This window comes from Scyliorhinus canicula, chromosome 1, assembly GCF_902713615.1.
Source record: "Scyliorhinus canicula chromosome 1, sScyCan1.1, whole genome shotgun sequence".
Lineage (NCBI taxonomy): Eukaryota > Metazoa > Chordata > Chondrichthyes > Carcharhiniformes > Scyliorhinidae > Scyliorhinus > Scyliorhinus canicula.
In genome coordinates this window covers 34902232-34921325 of record NC_052146.1, presented here as the reverse complement: position 1 = coordinate 34921325, position 19094 = coordinate 34902232, and the positions used below count along the sequence as shown (strand labels likewise).

At 41.1% G+C, this 19094-nt stretch overlaps 1 protein-coding gene across 3 annotated transcripts in view; it reads right to left on the bottom strand.

The window, feature by feature from the left end:
* Positions 1–19094, bottom strand: part of thoc5 (THO complex 5) — a 41572-nt gene that overhangs the window by 17204 nt on the left and 5274 nt on the right. For 2 of the 3 annotated variants that reach the window (XM_038781797.1, XM_038781973.1), the window contains 9 exons: positions 18609–18755; positions 15732–15846; positions 13627–13759; positions 12916–12951; positions 9737–9814; positions 9157–9200; positions 7416–7515; positions 6771–6879; positions 756–857 (listed from right to left, as the gene is read on the bottom strand). In XM_038781797.1, coding sequence (XP_038637725.1) covers positions 756–857; positions 6771–6879; positions 7416–7515; positions 9157–9200; positions 9737–9814; positions 12916–12951; positions 13627–13759; positions 15732–15846; positions 18609–18755 — 864 coding nt within the window. The remainder of the gene's footprint in view (positions 1–755; positions 858–6770; positions 6880–7415; positions 7516–9156; positions 9201–9736; positions 9815–12915; positions 12952–13626; positions 13760–15731; positions 15847–18608; positions 18756–19094) is intronic. The other variant, XM_038781884.1, reaches the window with a different exon arrangement.

Here is a 19094-nt window from a genome sequence, read left to right as displayed (position 1 = left end):
CGGCAGGATCAAATGCAACAAGTATTGGAAGATAAAATTAAGCAAAATACTGTGGATTCTGGAATCTGAAACAAGAACAGCAAATGCTGGAAAAACTCAGTGGTCTGGCAACATTTGTCGGGAGAGAAAACAGAGTAAACATTTCTAGTCTGTTTAACTGTTCATAAGAACTAAAGAGTGGGTGAAATGTGTTAAGATATTAAACTGTAGCTGGGAGAGATTGCAACAAGATGTAGCAACCTAAAGAACAAGAGACAGATGGCCTGGTATGGGAAGGACAGTGTGTGTGTGTGTGTGGGGCGGGGGGTTAAGAAGAGAGAGAGAGAGAGAGTGAGAGAGAGAGGTGCGAGGTTTTTTGCAAAGACAATAAAGATAAGGGATATATTTTTAAAAGGTTGCTTGCTTTCGGCTTCATTGGAACATTGCAGCAGGTCAAGAACGGACATGTGGGCATGAGAGGAAGTTTCTCAGTTAAAATGGCACACAACGGGAAGATCGGAGTTTCGCTTGTGGACTGAGCGAAGGTGCTCCACAAAGCGGTCATCTAGTCTGTGATTAGTCTCTCCAAAGGTTAGGAGGTTGCATTGGGAAGAGCAAATGCAGTAGATGACAGTATTGAAACATCCTCCGCAACAATCTCCGCAGGTGTGGCTTACAAAGTACACAGAGGCAAAATAAAAACAGTTCATGACAAGATGCAGTTTAACAGATATACTGCAGCGTATGGTAGTGAAATCTAATGAAAGACCACTTACCCAACTTTATCAAACTGATAGTGATTCGCAGGATTTGGAGTCTTCTTGCCATGGTCTCCTGGGTACAGACAACTCAGTAATGAGGCTGGAGATAACAGATCTCTGCATGTGCAAAAGATTTCAAAGAAAACACAAAGAGCATGGAGCTATCACAAAAATGATGAGAGAAAAAAATGAACAGTAATTAATATCTTTATCTAAAATATATATATTATTTCAACTGGGACTTGGATCCAAGAGAAGCCAGATACTCCCATTTCTCGTAAAAGCCTTTGAGAATTAAATCAGAGAAATGGTCAGATTTTATTAATTGTGCAACCTCTCTTGTAAATGCTCAAACCCAAATGATCACTCAGTGACTATTCTCCTCAAGGGGACAGTAATTGGAGTCTCTTCCAGGCTGAGTTAGTTCCAAGATAACATGCATGACAAGATTGGAGAAGATTTGAACCAGTGTGACAAACTCAGTAATCGAGGTGTACAGTTCCCATCCATAATACTGACACAATAAGGGCAGAATTGGAAGAATCAGCAAAATAAATAAAATCATAATTTATACACGATTTCCATAATTTTTACATTGGTTTAAGATTCAATTCACTCAGGTCAGGCCCCACCCATAATACAACACTGACAGTTTCTGCTGGTTAGTTGCACCAAATTACACTGATAGGCATGTCTTTGCAGGTTTATTTTCCAGATCAAAAATATTTAATTTACCAAGGAAACGGCTCTTGTACACCAATTAATGTGATACAGTAATTGGCTCAGTCTATGTTTTTTTTAAAAAGCAATTCCCATGATGTTAAATCAGGTTATTCACAGGTTGGGAACTGGACACTTATTAAAATGTTCAGTTTTTGTGTTAAACATATTTTCAGCTGCATTAATAAAATTGAATCAGGTTAACAACATTGAAAACATAACTGAATACTTAGCAAGGATAGATGATTGGTTAGTTAACATGAAACAGAGAGTAGGCATAAATGGGTCATTCACTGGTTGGCAACATGTAACGATTGGAGTGCCACAGGGGACAGTGCTGGGGCCTCAGCTATTTACAATCTATATTACAACTTGGATGGCAGGACCCAATATATAGTTGTTAGATTTGCTGATGGCACAAAGATGGGTAGGAAAGCAAGCTGTGAAGAAGACATAAGGAGTCTAGCAAAGGGATATAGATAAATTAGGGGGCAAAAATTTGGTACATGAAGTATAATATGGATAAATGTAAACGTGCCCACTTTGCAGGAAGAAGCATATTATTTAACTGGGGTGAGACTGCAGAGCTAAGGTACAGAGGGATCTGGATGTCTGGTACACAAATCAGGATAAGTTAGCATGGAGGTATAGCAGGTGATTTGGAAGGCAAATGGAATGTTGTCGTTTACTGCAAGGGGAAAGGAATATAATAGCAGAGGTGTTTCGCTACAGTTGTACAGGGCATTGGTGAGACCATATCTAAAGTATTATGTACAGCTTTGGTCCCCTGATTTAAGGAAGGACAGAATTGCATTTGCAGTTCAGAGAAGGTTCACCCAACTGATAACTGGAATGGGGCGGGGGGTAAGTTATCAGTTGGGTGAAAGGTTGGACAGCTTGGGCCTGTGTCCATTGGAGTTTAGAAAAATGAGGGGAAATCTTCTGAGACATACATGATTTTAAGGGGACTTGACAGGGTGAATGCTGAAAGAACATTTCCCCTTGTGGGAGACACCCAGAACTCAGAGACACAATATAAAAATAAAGGGTCTCCTACTTTAAAATATGAGGTGAAACTTTTTCTCTCACAGGGTCATGAATCTTTGAACTCTCTTCCCAGACACCGATGGAATCAAGGTCATTGAATATTTTAAGGCTGAGTTGATTGACAAGGGATCGAAGTGTATCGGGGTAGGCTGGATGTGAACTTGAGGCCACAATCAGATCAGCCATAATATCATTGAATGGCAGCACAGGCTCAAGAGGCTGAATGGCCAATTTCCTGTTTCTCCTACCACTTGGCTCCAAATCGTCATGCAGAGAACAAAAGAACAAAGAAAAGTACACGTTTGAATATTTGCTACTACCACCAAGATCTGCACCTGCGGCGGCTCCACCTGGGCCTGCGCCCTGGGCTTCCGTGCTCACTGCAGCGGCCCTCCTACTCATCGCGGCGTAGCCCCCACGGGCTCTCCATTGCCAGCGACGGCCGGGTATGGGCCCGACGCTCCAGCGCCATCCATTTTCTGGGCTAGTTGATTCGGCAGGTGAGTTGTTACACACTCCTTAGCAGATTCCGACTTCCATGGCCACCGTCCTGCTGTCTATATCAACAAACACCTTTTGTGGGGTCTGTGAGCATCGGCATCGGGCGCCTTAACCCAGCGTTCGGTTCATCCCGCAGCGCCAGTTCTGCTTACCAAAATTGGCCCACTAGGCACTCGCATTCCACACCCGGCTCCAAGCCAGCGAGTCGGGCTTCTTACCCATTTAAAGTTTGAGAATAGGTTGAGATTGTTTTGGCCCCAAAACCTCTAATCATTCGCTTTACCAGGTAAAACTGCGTGTGGACGAGCACCAGCTATCCTGAGGGAAACTTCGGAGGGAACCAGCTACTAGATGGTTCGATTAGTCTTTCGACCGATTTGCACGTCAGGACCGCTACGGACCTCCACCAGAGTTTCCTTTGGCTTCGCCCTGCCCAGGTATAGTACAGCACAGGAACAGGCCTTTCGGCCCTCCAAGCCTGCGCTGACTAAACTAAAATCTTCTACAGTTCCCGGGTCTGTATCCCTCTATTCCCATCCTATTCATGTATTTGTAAAGATGCCTGTTAAACGTCACTATCGTCCCTGCTTCCACCACCTCCTTCGGCAGTGAGTTCCAGGTACCCGCTACCCTCTGTGTAAAAAAAACTTGCCTCATACATCTACTCTAAACCTTGCCCCTCGCACCTTAAATCTATGCCCCCTTATTAATTGACCCCTCTACCCTGGGAAAAAGTCTCTGACTATCCACTCTGCCTATGCCCCTCTTATTTTGTCGACCTCTATCAGGTTGCCCCTCAACATCCTTCGTTCCAGTGAGAACAAGCCAAGTTAATTCAACCTCTTCTCATAGCTAATGCCCTCCATACCAGGCAACATCCTGGTAAATCTCTTCTGCACCCTCTCTAAAGCCTCCACATCCTTCTGGTGGTGACCGGAATTGAACACTATACTCCAAGTGTGGCCTAACTAAGGTTCCATACAAGTGCAACATGACTCACCAATTTTTATACTTAATGCCCTGGCCAATGAAGGCAAGCATGCCTTATTTCCTCTTGGCTACCTTCTCCCCTGTGTTGCCCCTTTCAGTGATTTGTGGACCTGTATACTTAGATCTCTTTGACTGTCAATACTCTTGAGGGTTCTACCATTCACTTTATATTCTCTACCGTATTAGACCTTCCAAAATGCATTCCCTCACATTGGTCCAGATTAAACTCTATCTGCCATCTCGCCACCCAAATCTCCAAACAATGTAAATCCTGCTGTATCCTCTGACAGTCCTCATCGCTATTCGCAATCCCACCAACCTTTGTGTCGTCTGCAAAGCGAACAGCAAAGGTCCCAGCACTGAACGCTGCGGAACACCACTAGTCACAGCCCTCCAATCAGAAAAGCAACCTTGCACTGCTACTCTCTGACTTCCATGACCTAGCCACTTCTTTACCCATCTTGCCAGCTCACCTCTGATCCATTGTGACTTCATCTTTTGTACCAGTCTGCCATGAGGGACCTCGTCAAATGCCTTACTGAAGTCCACATAGACAACATCCACTGCCGTACCTGCATCAATCATCTTTGTGGCCTCCTTGAAAAACTCTATCAAGTTAGTGAGACACGACCTCCCCTTCACAAAACCGTGCTGCCTCTTGCTAATACGCCCACTTATTTCCAAATGGGAGTAAATCCTGTCTCGAAGAATTCTCTCCAGTAATTTCCCTACCACTGACATAAGGCTCACCGGCCTGTAGTCCCCTGGATTATCCTTGCTACCCTTCTTAAACAAAGAAACAACACTGGCTATTCTCCAGTCCTCCGGGACATCACCTGAAGACAGCGACGATCCAAAGATTTCTGTCAAGGCCTCAGCAATTTCCTCTCTTGCCTCCTTCAGTATTCTGGGCTAGATCCCATCAGGCCCTGCGGACTTATCCACCTTAATATTTTTCAAGACACCCAACATCTCGCCTTTTTGGATCTCAATGTGACCCAGGTTATCTACACACTCTTCTCCAGGCTCAACATCCACCAATTCCTTCTCTTTGGTGAATACTGATGCAAAGTATTCATTTAGTATCTCGCCCATTTCCTCTGGCTCCACACATAGATTTCCTCCCCTGTCCTTCAGTGGGCCAACCCTTTCCCTGGCTACCCTCTTGCTTTTTATGTACGTGTAAAAAGCCTTGGGATTTTCCTTAACCTTATTTGCCAATGACGTTTCGTGATCTCTTTTAGCTCTCCTGACTCCTTGCTTAAGTTCCTTCCTACTTTCCTTATATTCCACACAGGCTTCGTCTGTTCCCAGCCTTCTCACCCTGACAAATGCCTCGTTTTTCTTTTTGATGAGGCCTACAATATCTCTCGTTATCCAAGGTTCCTGAAATTTGCTATATTTATCCTTCTGCCCCACAGGAACATGCCGGTCCTGAATTCCTTTCAACTGACATTTGAAAGCCTCCCACATGTTAGATGTTGATTTACCCTCAAACATCTGCCCCCAATCTAGATTCTTCAGTTCCTGCCTAAAATTATTAGCCTTCCCCCAATTTAGCACAGTCACCGGAGGACCACTCTTAACCCTGTCCACCAGCACTTTAAAACTTACTGAATTGTGTTCACAGTTCCCGAAATGCTTCCCTACGGAAACGTCTACCACCTGGGCGGGCTCATTCCCCAGTACCAGGTCCAGTACAGCCCCTTCCCTAGTTGGACTGTCTACATATTGTTTTAAGAAGCCCTCCTGGATGCTCCTTACAAACTCTGCCCCATCCAATCCCCTAGCACTAAGTGAGTCCCAGTCAATATTGGGGAAGTTAAAGGGCGGTATTGTCCCCCCTCCCCCCCAACTCCGGGTGGGAGAATCGCCGGGGCGCTGTGCGAGTCGCGCCACGCCGCCCAATCCCCCCCCCCCCCGGAAACCATCCGCCATCTTCTTATGGGGCGGCCTCAGGGAGGACGGCAACCACGCATGCGTGGGTTGATGTTGGCCAACCCACGCATGCGCGGGTGACGTCATTTACGCGGTGCCAAGGTCCAGCGCGCTTAAAAGACGCAACCCCGCTTCTAGCCCCCCCGGGGGCGGGAGAATAGGGGGCTGGGAGCGGGCTCTGACGCTGGAGTGAAACACTTTGTCTCCCTTTGGGAGAATCGCGCCCAAAGCCACCCATCACAGTTGCTTTTACTCCTTTCCAAAATCTGTCTACCTATCTGTTCTTCTGTCTCCCGCTGGCTGTTGGGAGGCCGGTAGGAAACCCCAACATTGTGACTGCAACCTTCTTATTCCTAATCTCTACCCATATAGCCTTGCTGCCCTCTGAGGTGTCCTCCCGTAGTACAGCTGTGATATTCTCCCTAACCAGTGGCGCAACTCCTCCACCCCTTTCACATCCCCCTCTATCCCACCTGAAACATCTAAATCCTGGAACCTTTAGCTGCCAATCTGCCAACCAGGTCTCTGTAATGGCAACAACATCATAGTTCCAAGTACTAATCCAAGCTCTAAATTCATCTGCTTTGCCTGTTATACTTCTTGCATTAAAACATATGCACTTCAGGCCACCAGTCCCACTGTTTTCAGCAACATCTCCCAGTCTGCTCTTCCTCAGAACCATACTGGCCCTATTTCCTAGTTCTCCCTCAATTATTTCACCTTCTGACCTATTGCTTCGGTACCAACCCCGCTGTCATACTAGTCAATGCCGTAACCAGAGGATTTAAATCAACACAAGCATAATATTTAGATTTTACTCCCTTTAGGCCTTACCCTGCACTGATAGCTATGGACATTTCAGTGGCTGTGGTCACTTTAGTCTTGACAGTCATTATATTGAGGTTCATCAAATAGTAGAAATAAAGGTGAAGGACACTGCCATCTGCCAAAAGAGAAAGATAACTGTAAATTAGAAACAAACAATAAATCTGATCAATGCATCCTTAAATATACATTTGCTGAAAGCAGGAATGCTTTAAAAAAAAAGAACATGTCGGGCCGAACAAAACCGACAAAGATTTTCTAAAAATGTTTGATTTGTAACATACTGTGTTAATTTCAATATGACACCAGACAGCAAAAAATTATAGCTAATGCAACAGCTCTTCTTGACTTTTGCGCACAGTATTTATCCAGTATATAAAACTTTGGTGTAGTTCTATCCTTACAACACAGACGCGGTGACATACAGAGACAGACAGTGACACACAGAGGCAGACACCCTCCTGTTTGAAGACTATGGAGATAGTATATTGAAGAGAAAATAGCAGTTTGTATTTTACATAACATTTTGCTGTTGGCAGCATAACTGGTTTCAGCGACTTCAGATAATATAAAGGCAATGAAGGTCTTGTAGCTAGTAATTCTGTGTTTGATGTTGAGGGTGGGGATGAGGGTATGCAAAGGGTCAATTCTAACCTTTGTATTTCAGGTCTAAAGTGACAGACAAAGGGTGCCGTTTTAACATTTCTCTGCGTTTATCATCCAGCTGTAGGCCAAGAGTTGGGCGACGACGTTTCTGGAAGACAGATTAATAGTTTAGCCAACGTTTGATAGTTCATTAAAAAAATATAAATATTTCTGCAATTATGGAATTTGTTCACTGGCTGCAGGAGCAAATCAAGACTTAAGCGTCATAAAACTCCAACAAAGGGCAGCATGGTGGCGCAGTGGGTTAGCCCTGCTGCCACATGGCGTCGAGGTCCCAGGTTCGATCCCGGCTCTGGGTCACTGTCCGTGTGGAGTTTGCACATTCTCCCTGTGTTTGCATGGGTTTCACCCCCACAACCCAAAGATGTGCAGGGTAGGTGGATTGGCCACACTAAATTGCCCCTTAATTGGAAAAAATGAATTGGGTACTCTAAATTAAAATAAATAAATAAATAAAGAAAGAAAACGTCAACGAAATGCATTACTGGACATAAGAAAAATAGCCAATCATATTGTATTATCTCCTGTTCATACTCTTGGTTAAATCATATGAGCCATTACCACTATCTGGGTGTTTACTAAGAGTTAGTTGTAACTTGGATCTGGTGTTGTGCAGATTACAATTCACTGAGAGAAGGCAGCCAAGGTAAATGATAATTAGGTGGACCTCCACTGCAAGTGCAGTAAAACACTAACTCCATCTTTAACTGTTTTGCATGCAGGTAGGGCTTAATCTCAATTTGAGGGAGTAGAAGATGGAAGATTGCCTAGTTTGAAATTAGTGGGAGAATCTACAGTGGTCCTCCACAAACTCTTGCACCAAAGAAAGCAGCAAGCAGGTGCATTTGGAAGTGTTTGATGTAAATAAAAAAATGCTACCAGGAGAAAGGACTGAGGTATCCACAGTCAACTCAGGGTAAATGACAATTTTACCTTTGAGAATAGCTGGAGCTGAGGCGAATTAAAGACAGTTTCCTGGGAATTGTGGGATACTTATGGGTGGCCTTAAAATAACTTTTAAGATCGATGTGTCTTAAAAGAGAATTCTTGGGAGAAGTAGTAAAACGGAATGCATAAAATACATAGTTATAAAGCAACAACATTAACCATATTTGCTTTATGTACAATAAAGTTTGTTTTGTTAAAACAAGTGAAATTTTGTGGCATATATTGGTTAAAACGAGATATTCGGATTTCTTTTTAAATGTTAACGATCCCTAACCAGATCATAACAACGATCACATTGTTTTTTGTGCTGTGCACATACTGGCTGCTGTCTATCCTACTTTACAACAATGATGACACTTCAAAAAGTACTTTTGAGGCAACTGGAGGTTTTGTAAAGCTTTATACAAATTACAAGTCTTTATTTTTATTGAAGTAATTATAGGCATATTAATTTGTTGTAAAACATACACTCAACTATGTAACTAAAATCTCAGTTTACCTTTAAGAAAATGTGGCAAAATACATTTGGACATGTCCGTTCTTAGCATTGTACTTTTGTACTTTTAAAGTTCAAGCTCCTAATCAAGAATAAAGGTTGCCACTTGAACCAGTGTTCTCTTTTTTTCTTTAAGATATTAAACAACATATTTTGCATTTCCACCAATGTTGGTTTAGTCATTGCTGATCAAAACAACAGGATTTTAGATTTTGTTTAAGAATGTACTAACGTGACCAAACATCCACTGAACAGATCAAATTCAACTAAGTGATAGTTACTTACAGTTGTTGCCTGCTCTTCCTCGGCATCTGAGTCACTTTCATCATCTGTAGAAAAAGACAAAGAAAAGTGACTTGTTGTTTGTAAAGTCCTGATTATCCGAAATAATGTACATGGACTCTGCCAGATCACCCCCGCATTGCAGTCTGAGCCACTGAAGCCAATTACAGTGCCAGGAACCTCCTGGTCTATACATCTTAGTTAATGACTGTTTCCAGCATTTTAAACATTTTTTTTTTTTTATAAAGAGTGCCCAATTCATTTTTTTCCAAAAAGGGGCAATTTAGCGTGGCCAATCCACTTATCCTGCACGTCTTTGGGTTGTGGGGGTGAAACCCATGCAAACACAGGGAGAATGTGCAAACTCCACACGGACAGTGACCCAGCGCCGGGATCGAACCTGGGACCTCGGCGCCGTGAGCCACCGTGCTGCCCTGTTTCCAGCATTTTAATGATTTTAATTAACAGATAACTTTGCCGAGTCATTGGGAAAAAGTGTTTGGTTGCTAATTAAAGCAAAAAGCAAAAATTAATTTCCAAGTAAAGTTCCAAATAGCCCCAATTTCCACCATTATATGATCACCTTGAGAATCTTCTGGTGGTCTTGCAAGTGCCTTGGCTTCTTCCACATCCCCATCAATAGCGACCGTAAGATTCTTATCTGGCAAAAGAAAAATATGAATTTGATTTATATGATCACATAATATCAATACCAGAAAATAAAGATGGTTAAAACGTTTTGACCGTTATGGGAAACTGACAACTTTCATTTACGGTGTTATCATCAAATTAGTTGGTAAGGAACAGGATTCATATTTCCCTTATGACAGTATTTTACAAGGCGAACTCCTTATGCAATAAAGAGCTGGCCTGTCAGATTTCTTTTCAAAATTTAATCCAAGTTTAGCAGAGCACAAGGAGACTGCACCTACTGTCTGCCACAAGTAGTATGAATATCAAATTTCCGGTCCCCATATAGTTCTATTGTGTGGGGAAAAATAAATATTTAGATATCTGGCTTGTAGTCCGAAGCTACCAACATTGTCAATAAGCCGGGCAGCACGGCAGTGCAGTGGTTAGCACTGCTGCCTCACAGCACCAAGTTCGATCCCAGTGCCTGGTCACTGTCCTACCTGGAACCCTTAAGCTGGGAAGCAACAGTGCTACCCACAGTGCTACTGTGTTCTCTGTCATTATTTCTGAAACTGACAGTAACTTTGGGTGACCTCACATGTGCAGAGTAACGCTGATATTCAGAAGATGCTACTAATGATTTAATACTCTTCTCGATGTGCGGTTTAGATTCCTGGACTGCAGCCCCATAGCAACCAGCAAACTGAAGGAACCATCCATTTTTATGCTATGCGTGTCACTGTAAAAACCTTTGTTGAAGGTGGTGTCATTGGGTTTTCAACAGTGTTCAAACTTCATAATTACTGCTAATCTGGGCATGAAAGCTATTTCAATATTTGGGGAATGTCCAATTTCTCCATCATGATATAATATTTGATATTAGTTTTGTTTTAAAATTTGTGTAGAATATTTTAACTTCATCCTTAATCATAATTCATTTATCTGAAAATTGAAAATAAGAGTGGAGGCATTCAGTGATCTAATATTTTGCTTTCATACCTACTTCAATTGGGAATACTTCAATTTGATTAGTTGCTTATCCTGTTTGCTAACATCACTACTGCAGAATCCCTTGGCTTAGAGCCAGATTTGGACTGCTGTCAGGGAAGGGTCAGCACAAGGCATATTCTTCTGGTGCAGCAGTGAGTGCCTTTGCCTTGCTGCTGACTGCAAGGTTTAGACCTAGATTTCTACCACGAAGGTGAAAACACTGCAAAAAAGACCATTTTCTCCTGTGACACTTTTTCCCAAAACTGATTACACACGTGCTCTGCTCACCATCTCTACTAACAGGTAATTGATCGAGGAAGAAAAAAAAACACTATATAGGTAGCTGTGCAGCATGCAAACTTGTGAAAAATACTTTTAATCACCATGTAAATTTGGTTGAAATCAAATTCTTATGTTTTTTCAAAGGATGGCCTGCTGACAATAGCAAGGTTATCAGATGCAATATCAAATGACGATAAGGAGTCAAGCATCAGGAAGATAAAACACATCTTCACATATAATCTGAGTATTGCATACTTAAAAATGGCACTGAATTCATTGTGATCATCTATCCACATTCAAAATGAAATAAAGCAAAGGCTCATCAGATTCAAGACAGAACACTATCAAAACTGTCACTCTGATTGTGTAGAATGAACATTCTATGCATGATGCTTAATGAAAGATTTCAGATTCTTATACCTCAAAGAAAATGATCAAAGAAAACATTAACTTTTAATTTCTGTGAAAATATTTTGTTTTAATTTCTGTGCTAGCTGGCTACATGATGGTTTAAACAACTCCATACACTCCAAAGAGCAGAAATAGAGTCCACTGATACTAATCAATTCTACACATTCAGCACTGGTTGGGCGGTCCAAGCCAAAGGAAATAAAAAGCAAATTTTTCTTTTATAAATTTAGAATACCCCATTCATTTTTTCCAATTAAGGGGTAATTTAGCGAGGCCAATCCACCTACCCTGCACATCTTTTTTGCGTGAGAGCGAAACCCACGCAAACACGGGGAGAATGTGCAAACTCCACAAGGACAGTGGCCAGAGCCGGGATCGAACCTGGGACCTCGGCGCCGTGAGCCTGCAGTGCTAACCACTGCGCCACCGTGCTGCCCTAATGAAAAGCAAATCTATAGATGGGTTTGATAGTTTATATTTCCATGAATGGGGCAGTCATATTCATACTCATATTTCCAGTATGATAATTGAATTAGAAAATTGTGTACTTTCCCTTTCATTTAAAGGCTGCATATGCATTTGCAATCTTTTCGCATTTTGCTTGAAATTTGTATCAACAGTTCCAGAAATTTCAACATTACTAAACTGGGGACTTGGTTATACAAAACTAGATCCAATTCACATCTCAGTAGAAGTACTTTCTAGTTATTCATCCTACCACTGCAAGAACTTAAACATTAGAATATTAGCAGAAAAACAGGAGATTGTAAATCGGCAGCAGTACATTTAAAAAAAAAGGTTAATGCAATAATTCAGTAAGATACAAATCTGCTTGGATGCAGTTATTAAGCATTTCACTCAGAGAGCTAGGAATAAACTTAAAACACACGCAGACAGTTGGTAGAACAGCATACCTAAATATAAATCGATATGCGCAAACAGAAATTCTCAGTCTAAGTGAAATATGGCAGCTTCTTTCCAGAGAAATATCTCCACATCAATTACGCAACACTTGTGCAATAGTCAAGTTGTTTTCCTTAGATTGGCTAATATAAAGCCTTTATAGAAAAATGGACATGCAGGCATGCATTACAGATCATAAACTATGAATGAATGAAGACAAACTGCCTTAATTCTACAGGATACCATTCTAATTAAGATTGGGTTAGGGTTAGATTCTCGGAAGAGATTCTCTTTGTATTTTAAAAATATAGTGAAAATTTGAAAACAGGTACCTTTTGTAAAATCACCAATTTAGGAAGAATTGGCTAAATCCACGCCTGTAATTTGTGTTCTTAAAAACCTTAATCTATATTTTAAATGTCACGGTTTTATGTCACGAGGTACAGTGGTACCTCGGTTGAAAGTTATAAGATACAAGCAGCACAGTACTAAATGCAAAAATATTGAAAGCTCAATAAATAATATTCAAGTCCCAATACTCACCCCGCCCATAGGGCTGGGAGGCCTTGTTCATCTGAGCTAATGGGGCATCCACCACCACAGCCAGAAGAGGGTTACAAAAAAGGATTGTGAAAGAGAGGAATGGTGTCAGTAAAAGAAAACAAAGCAGCAACAAAGCTGAGCTTAATCCAGTAATTAATCTTGCATGCTGAATTGAAAACCAAACAAAAGTAACTATTTGTTAATAGAGAGATTAAGAAACCAACAGTAAAGATTTAAAGCTACTACATATGACTTGTGTGTCACTTTCCTGTCACACAAATGACGCTCACAGTAAACGCGATTAAATTCTACAAGGGACGTAGTAGGAAAGCACAACAAATTGGGCCACATCTGCCAAACTGTTCCTTATTTCAAAGTTTTTAAAAAGTCTGGCAACAAAATACAGCACAAAAACAAAAGGCTAAAAAAATAACAACACCGGCAAAACAAAATACCATGAAGAGAACACGGAAGATTAATACTGCGAACCGTTTCAAATGTGAAAGAATAAAAATATATTTTATATATACATTTGCTAAAGCAACAATTGCATTCAGAACAAAGTTTAAAGTTTTCAACTCAATTTGTATAAAGGTTGTATGCAATAATTTTAACAAGCTTATAGAAACATTGACAGAAATGAAAACAAGTGCATTGCTATTGTGAACTTTATGCATGCCAAATCACTCAGCCATTGTGCATTTGACTTACCACAAGCTTGCCCATAAGAATTTGCCTGCACGTACAGCACATATAATGGAGGAGGCAGGTGTCTCGCGATTTCGTACTGTTTATGAGCTTGGTCAAAGGGCATAGAAAGATACTCCTGCACTGGTAAAGATGCCTAACAAAGCAGTAAATTAATAGTCAATGGACTTCCAAATGTTGCACCAGGATAACAGCAAAACACACATCATTTATTCATAGCATTGGTCACGTGGCCATTTAAAATTGACCTTGTTTTAAACTCACTCTGAAGACATAGAACTTATATTCCAATTATGCGCACCCCATACTCCAATGATTCAGCAGCATAAATACACCATGCAGTAATGCACAAATCCACATCGTGCATAATCCACATAGTGCCAATGTGCATAACAGTTAGCTATAGTGCCCAGACTCAGAAATTCTATGGACACCAATTGGAGAGAGGATCAGCAGCCTCCACAGTACCCCGCTCCGACTTGAGAAAAATAGTACTGCTGACTGAGGGATAGGACAGGGTGAGACGAGGTATTTAAAGTGAGATGAAGTTCATGTGGAGTATAAACACTAGCATAGACCAGTTGGGCCAAATGACCTGTTTCTGTGAGGGGGATTCTGTGTAATTCTATGTTCTTATAAAATTGGTTAGTATACCTTTTTGTCACACGCCTGGCTGATATTGTTGAGCCATGGCATAAGGCTGTTTGAGTATCCCTTTCTGATTTTTATTTTCTCTTGGTTATCTAGCAACTCTTAAAATAGTTTGTGGATATTCACTGTTTAGACTTAAACATGAACATTGGTCAAAGGCTGCACACCTCAACAAAATCATAACCCTGCCCGAGTTACTATCTTCAGAAGAGCGAGAAAATCCCTGCCCGAGTTACTATCTTCAGAAGAGTGAAGCAACTGAAGAACACAATCTAATGTTAGAAAAGTGTGTATAATGAAGTACAAGAGTAACTGGGGTAGCTGCTACATTATGAATAAAATGTGGATGGTCCTTTGCTGGAAGACTGGCTGTATTATGTGCACAGGTGCCATATGTAAATATCAGCACAGAAGGTGCAGAATCTATATCAAATAAATAGTGATATACAGTTTTGAATATTCTAGTATGACTAATATTCAAATAAACACGAGAAAGGCTGAATAATTTAGAAGATATTCTCAACCAGAATTTGTCAAAGCTTGTTTTATTCATGAGGAGTTTTTTCAACTTTGGTCAGCTTATTTGAGGGAACACAAATGGGAGGTGGGGCAAGTAGTTTCTTTCTTAGATCAGGGTAGGGAGAAAGTGGAAGAAGTGACAGAGACTGACACACACAATTAGCTGGGCAGATTTGTGTTAATGCCAAATAAAAAAAGCTCCACATATTTTACTTAAGCAGGGTTCTACTTTATTCTGAACATGTAACTGCAAGTTTTTGGGAAATATATTTCAGTTTGGCAAAGATTCTTTATGTAGACAACTCAAGGCACCAACTCTGGATTTAACGTTCAGTCTGTCGAGAGCTTGTGATATAATCAAATCTTATGCTGAAATTTCTGAGGGACTAGCTGATAGTTTGTTAGCACGTAGCGTTGTCTAGCTGAGACCTGGATTAAACCCAGCCTTGACTGAAAGGATAAATGTCTCCTTGGGTAGGCATAAAAATTAAATGTGAAATAACTCTACAGTCGTGTTACACCAGGGCTTAGTTGGCATATGTTTTTAGAACAAAAACCGACCCACAATTTGACATGGTATACAATCTCATTTAAATTAAAAAGGTGTGGCTGGGTTGGCGACTCAACTCCAATGAGCACAAAAATTCCCACAAAATGTTTTAAGCGCTAAAAAATACAAACATACTAAATACCATTTTGGTTTTCAGGCTGGATGGTGCTTGCAGTGATCACATGAGTAGCACTGGAGATGTCATGATATGTACCAAATGACCGTTTCCAACTATTAGTTTTAAAGGGTTTCAAACATTTTGTCTCATTAGGGGTAAAGACGGTACCTGGAGTGAACCATGCAAGACTGCATTATGATCCAAAAAGCTTACTTCATCATACAGTGAAAAATATTAAAACTTAAAGTTTAAATGCATTGTCCTGCATACCTGCATAATAGTGTTGAGCCGTGGCTGAAGACTGCTTAAATATTCCTTTTTGATTTCAATGTCTTTTAGAATTTTCTCTTTGTTTGCTAATGATTCTTTATATTTTTCGGCCAACCTACAAATAAAAATGAATAGGTTTCAGAAAGCTTTTACCACAGAGACAGAAAACAATACAACTTATCGGCACAGGCTTGGTGGGCCGAAGGGCCTGTTCTTGTGCTGTATTTTGCTTTGTTCTTAAGGACAGGGGAGAATTAAAATCAGAAATAAGAAAGGTAAAGAGAGTGTTTGAAAACAGATTGCCGGGGAACATAAAGGGGAACCCAAAAGTCTTTATATAAACAGTAAAAGAGTGGGGCTGATTTGGAACCAAAAAAAATTGTCTTATGGGAAGCCAAGGGCAAGGGCTGAGGAACTAAATGAGTATTTTGTCTTTACAAAAGAAAATGCAGTCATGTTATAGTAAAGGGGGCAGTGGAGAAATTGGATAAGATAAAAAGATAACTAGCTACTTCACAGGTTGACTGAGCTTGAAATAGAAAAGTCACCTGGTTCAGTTGGATAGCATCCTAAGTTGTTGAGGAACTTAATGATGGAAACTGTGAAGGCCCAGGCCATAATATTTTAAGTATCCTTAGGTTCAGGAATGGTGTCCGAGTACTGGAAAATTGTTCAAAAGAGAAGGGAGTGATGACTGGGCAATTCAGGCCAACTTTTAGAGACACTAATTCGGCACAAAATTAGTTACACTTGGAAACTGTGGCCAAAATTTTCCAGTCATTGCGATTCAATTTTCCTGCTGGCAGCACAGCTCTGCCAGGTTTCCCGGCGGCGTGAGGTGGTTACAAAGGGAAATCGCATTGACAACGGCGCGTGGCTGATAAACATGTGGCTGGCAGACCGGAGAATCCCACTATTGGGCTACTAAATGAAAGCCATCAGATTTATTAAAAGCCAATTGTGTTTGAATAACTTGATTGATAAATTAACTTACGACAGTAGTGCAGTTAATGGGGTTTTTAAAAGGCATTTGATAAAGTATCACAATATATCACATGTATCACTTGTTAGCAAAATTTAAATGGCTCCACTGATAACCGTTGTTTTTCCATCGGGAGTGAAGTGTATAGTGGTGTTCCCCAGGATCTTTGTTGGGGCCACTGCTCATTTTGATATATATCATTGACCTGGATATCATAAAACTTGGAAACATTGGGAACAGTGAGGAAGGATAGATACGTGTACAAATCATTGAAGTAGGCAGGAGAGATTGAGAAAGTGGTAAAAAAGGCATATGGATCCCTAACTTTTATAAATAGAGGTTATGATGAACCTTCACAAAAAATGTTTTGGCCTCAAATGGAGTATTCTGTTCAATTCTGGACACTGCACTTTAGGAAGGATGTGAAGAATTTACAGAGAATGCAGAAAAAAATCTATGAGAATGGTTCATGGAATCAGAGACTTCAATAATGATGATAGATGGGAGAAGATGGGGTAGTTATGAACACAGGCTATTGATAGGTGATTTAATAGAGGTGTTCTAAAACCATGAAGAGGCTGGACAGAATGGGAAGAGAGAAAGTGTTCCCACTGGAAGGAACCAGAAGCCTTGGATTCAAGGAATTGGAAAGAGGCAAAAGAGTGACAAGGAAAAACTTTTTACGTAGCGAGTGATTAGGATGTGGAATGCACAGCCCGATATTGTGGTGGAGGCAGATTCCAACTGTGAATCGCAAAAGGAATTGGATAAGCACCCGAAGAGAAAAAAAATAGGCTCTGGGGAAAGAGCAGAGGAATGGAACTTGCAGAATTCCTCTTGCAGGGAGATGTCATGGGCATGAATGGCCTCCTCTGCTGTAACCATTCTATGATTCTATGTATCACGTATCAAAGATCGCAGATGACACAAAACCCGGAAATCTGGTAAACAGTGAAGTGGTTACTAAAAGGCTGATGAAATGGGAAGAAATATAACACAGGGAAATGTAAGTGATTCATTTTAGTAGCAATAGAAATGAGCGATTACACTTTTAAAGAGGCGCAGAGTGCAGTTAGAGAGATCTGGGGGATGGATGGCAAGACAATTTTATCACGCTGTTAAAAAGGCACATGGATCCTTGGTTTTAAAAGCATAGATAGGGCAGCACGGTGGCGCAGTGGTAGTACTGCAGCCTTACAGTGCCGAGGTCCCAGGTTCGATCCCGGCTCTGGGTCACCTTCCATGTGAAGTTTGCACATTCTCCCCGTGTTTGCGTGGGGTTTTGCCCCCACAACCCAAAAGATGTGCAGAGTAGGTGGATTGGCCACACGAAATTGCCCCTTAATTGGAAAAAATGAATTGGGTACTCTAAATGTATTTAAAAAAAATAAAAAGCACAGATTACAAAAGCTTTATGAAACACTGGTCAGGCCCCAGCTGAAGTATTGCATTCAATTCTGAGCACCACACTATAGGAACCATGTGAAGGATTGGAAGAGAGCACAGAAGCATTTACTAGCATGTTACTGGGGAATTTTGTGGAGAGACTGGAATTACTTCCCTAAAACGCAGAAAGAGGCATCCAAAATCTTGAAAAGTTTTGGTAGAGTAAGGAGAAATTGCTTCCTACAGCAGGTAGGGTCAATAATCGGAGAAAAACTATTTTTACCTAGCGAGTTATGATGATCTACCATGCACTGCATGGAACTCGGTTCAATAATAGCTTTCAAATGGGACTTGATTAAATCCTTGAAATGGAAAATGATTGTTCAGCTCTGGGGGGGAAAGAGCAGGAGAGTGGAACTAACTAGATAACTCTTTCAAAGAATTAAGAAAGGCATGGTGAGCTGAACGGAGTCTCTCAGTGCTGCATCATTCTGTGAACATCTTCATACCTTTTACGTTGTTCAAGTTCCCAGTCTAAACGAGACAGAGTTTGCTGATGTGGATCATTCATGGTGAACGTAGGCTTGCTAATTTCCAATGGGGCATCTTTATAGAACTCATCCACATTCACCAAGTCAATCTCTTCATGTTTAGATCTAAAATACAGCACAGAAGGAAAGAAATGACAAACACCCATCTGATATCATATCAAGATAGAAGATTTGTAAATCTGCAGTTTTACCTGAAGTTAAACAGAGTTGGAATTAATTCAGGCATATGAAGAGCAAAGTTCAGTCCAGTATTTCAGCTGAGGGGCCCATTTGACATGAAATACAAGGGTGAAGGGAAAGTGGCTCGTGCTGTTCACCTACACCTTCAGGGTCTGATATATTCAATCTCTCCAACATCAGTGCATCGTGACTGCCGTGTGTATTATCTACAGGCTGCAGTGAGGCAAATTGCTAGAGCTTTTTCTGCCACACCTATTAAACCTG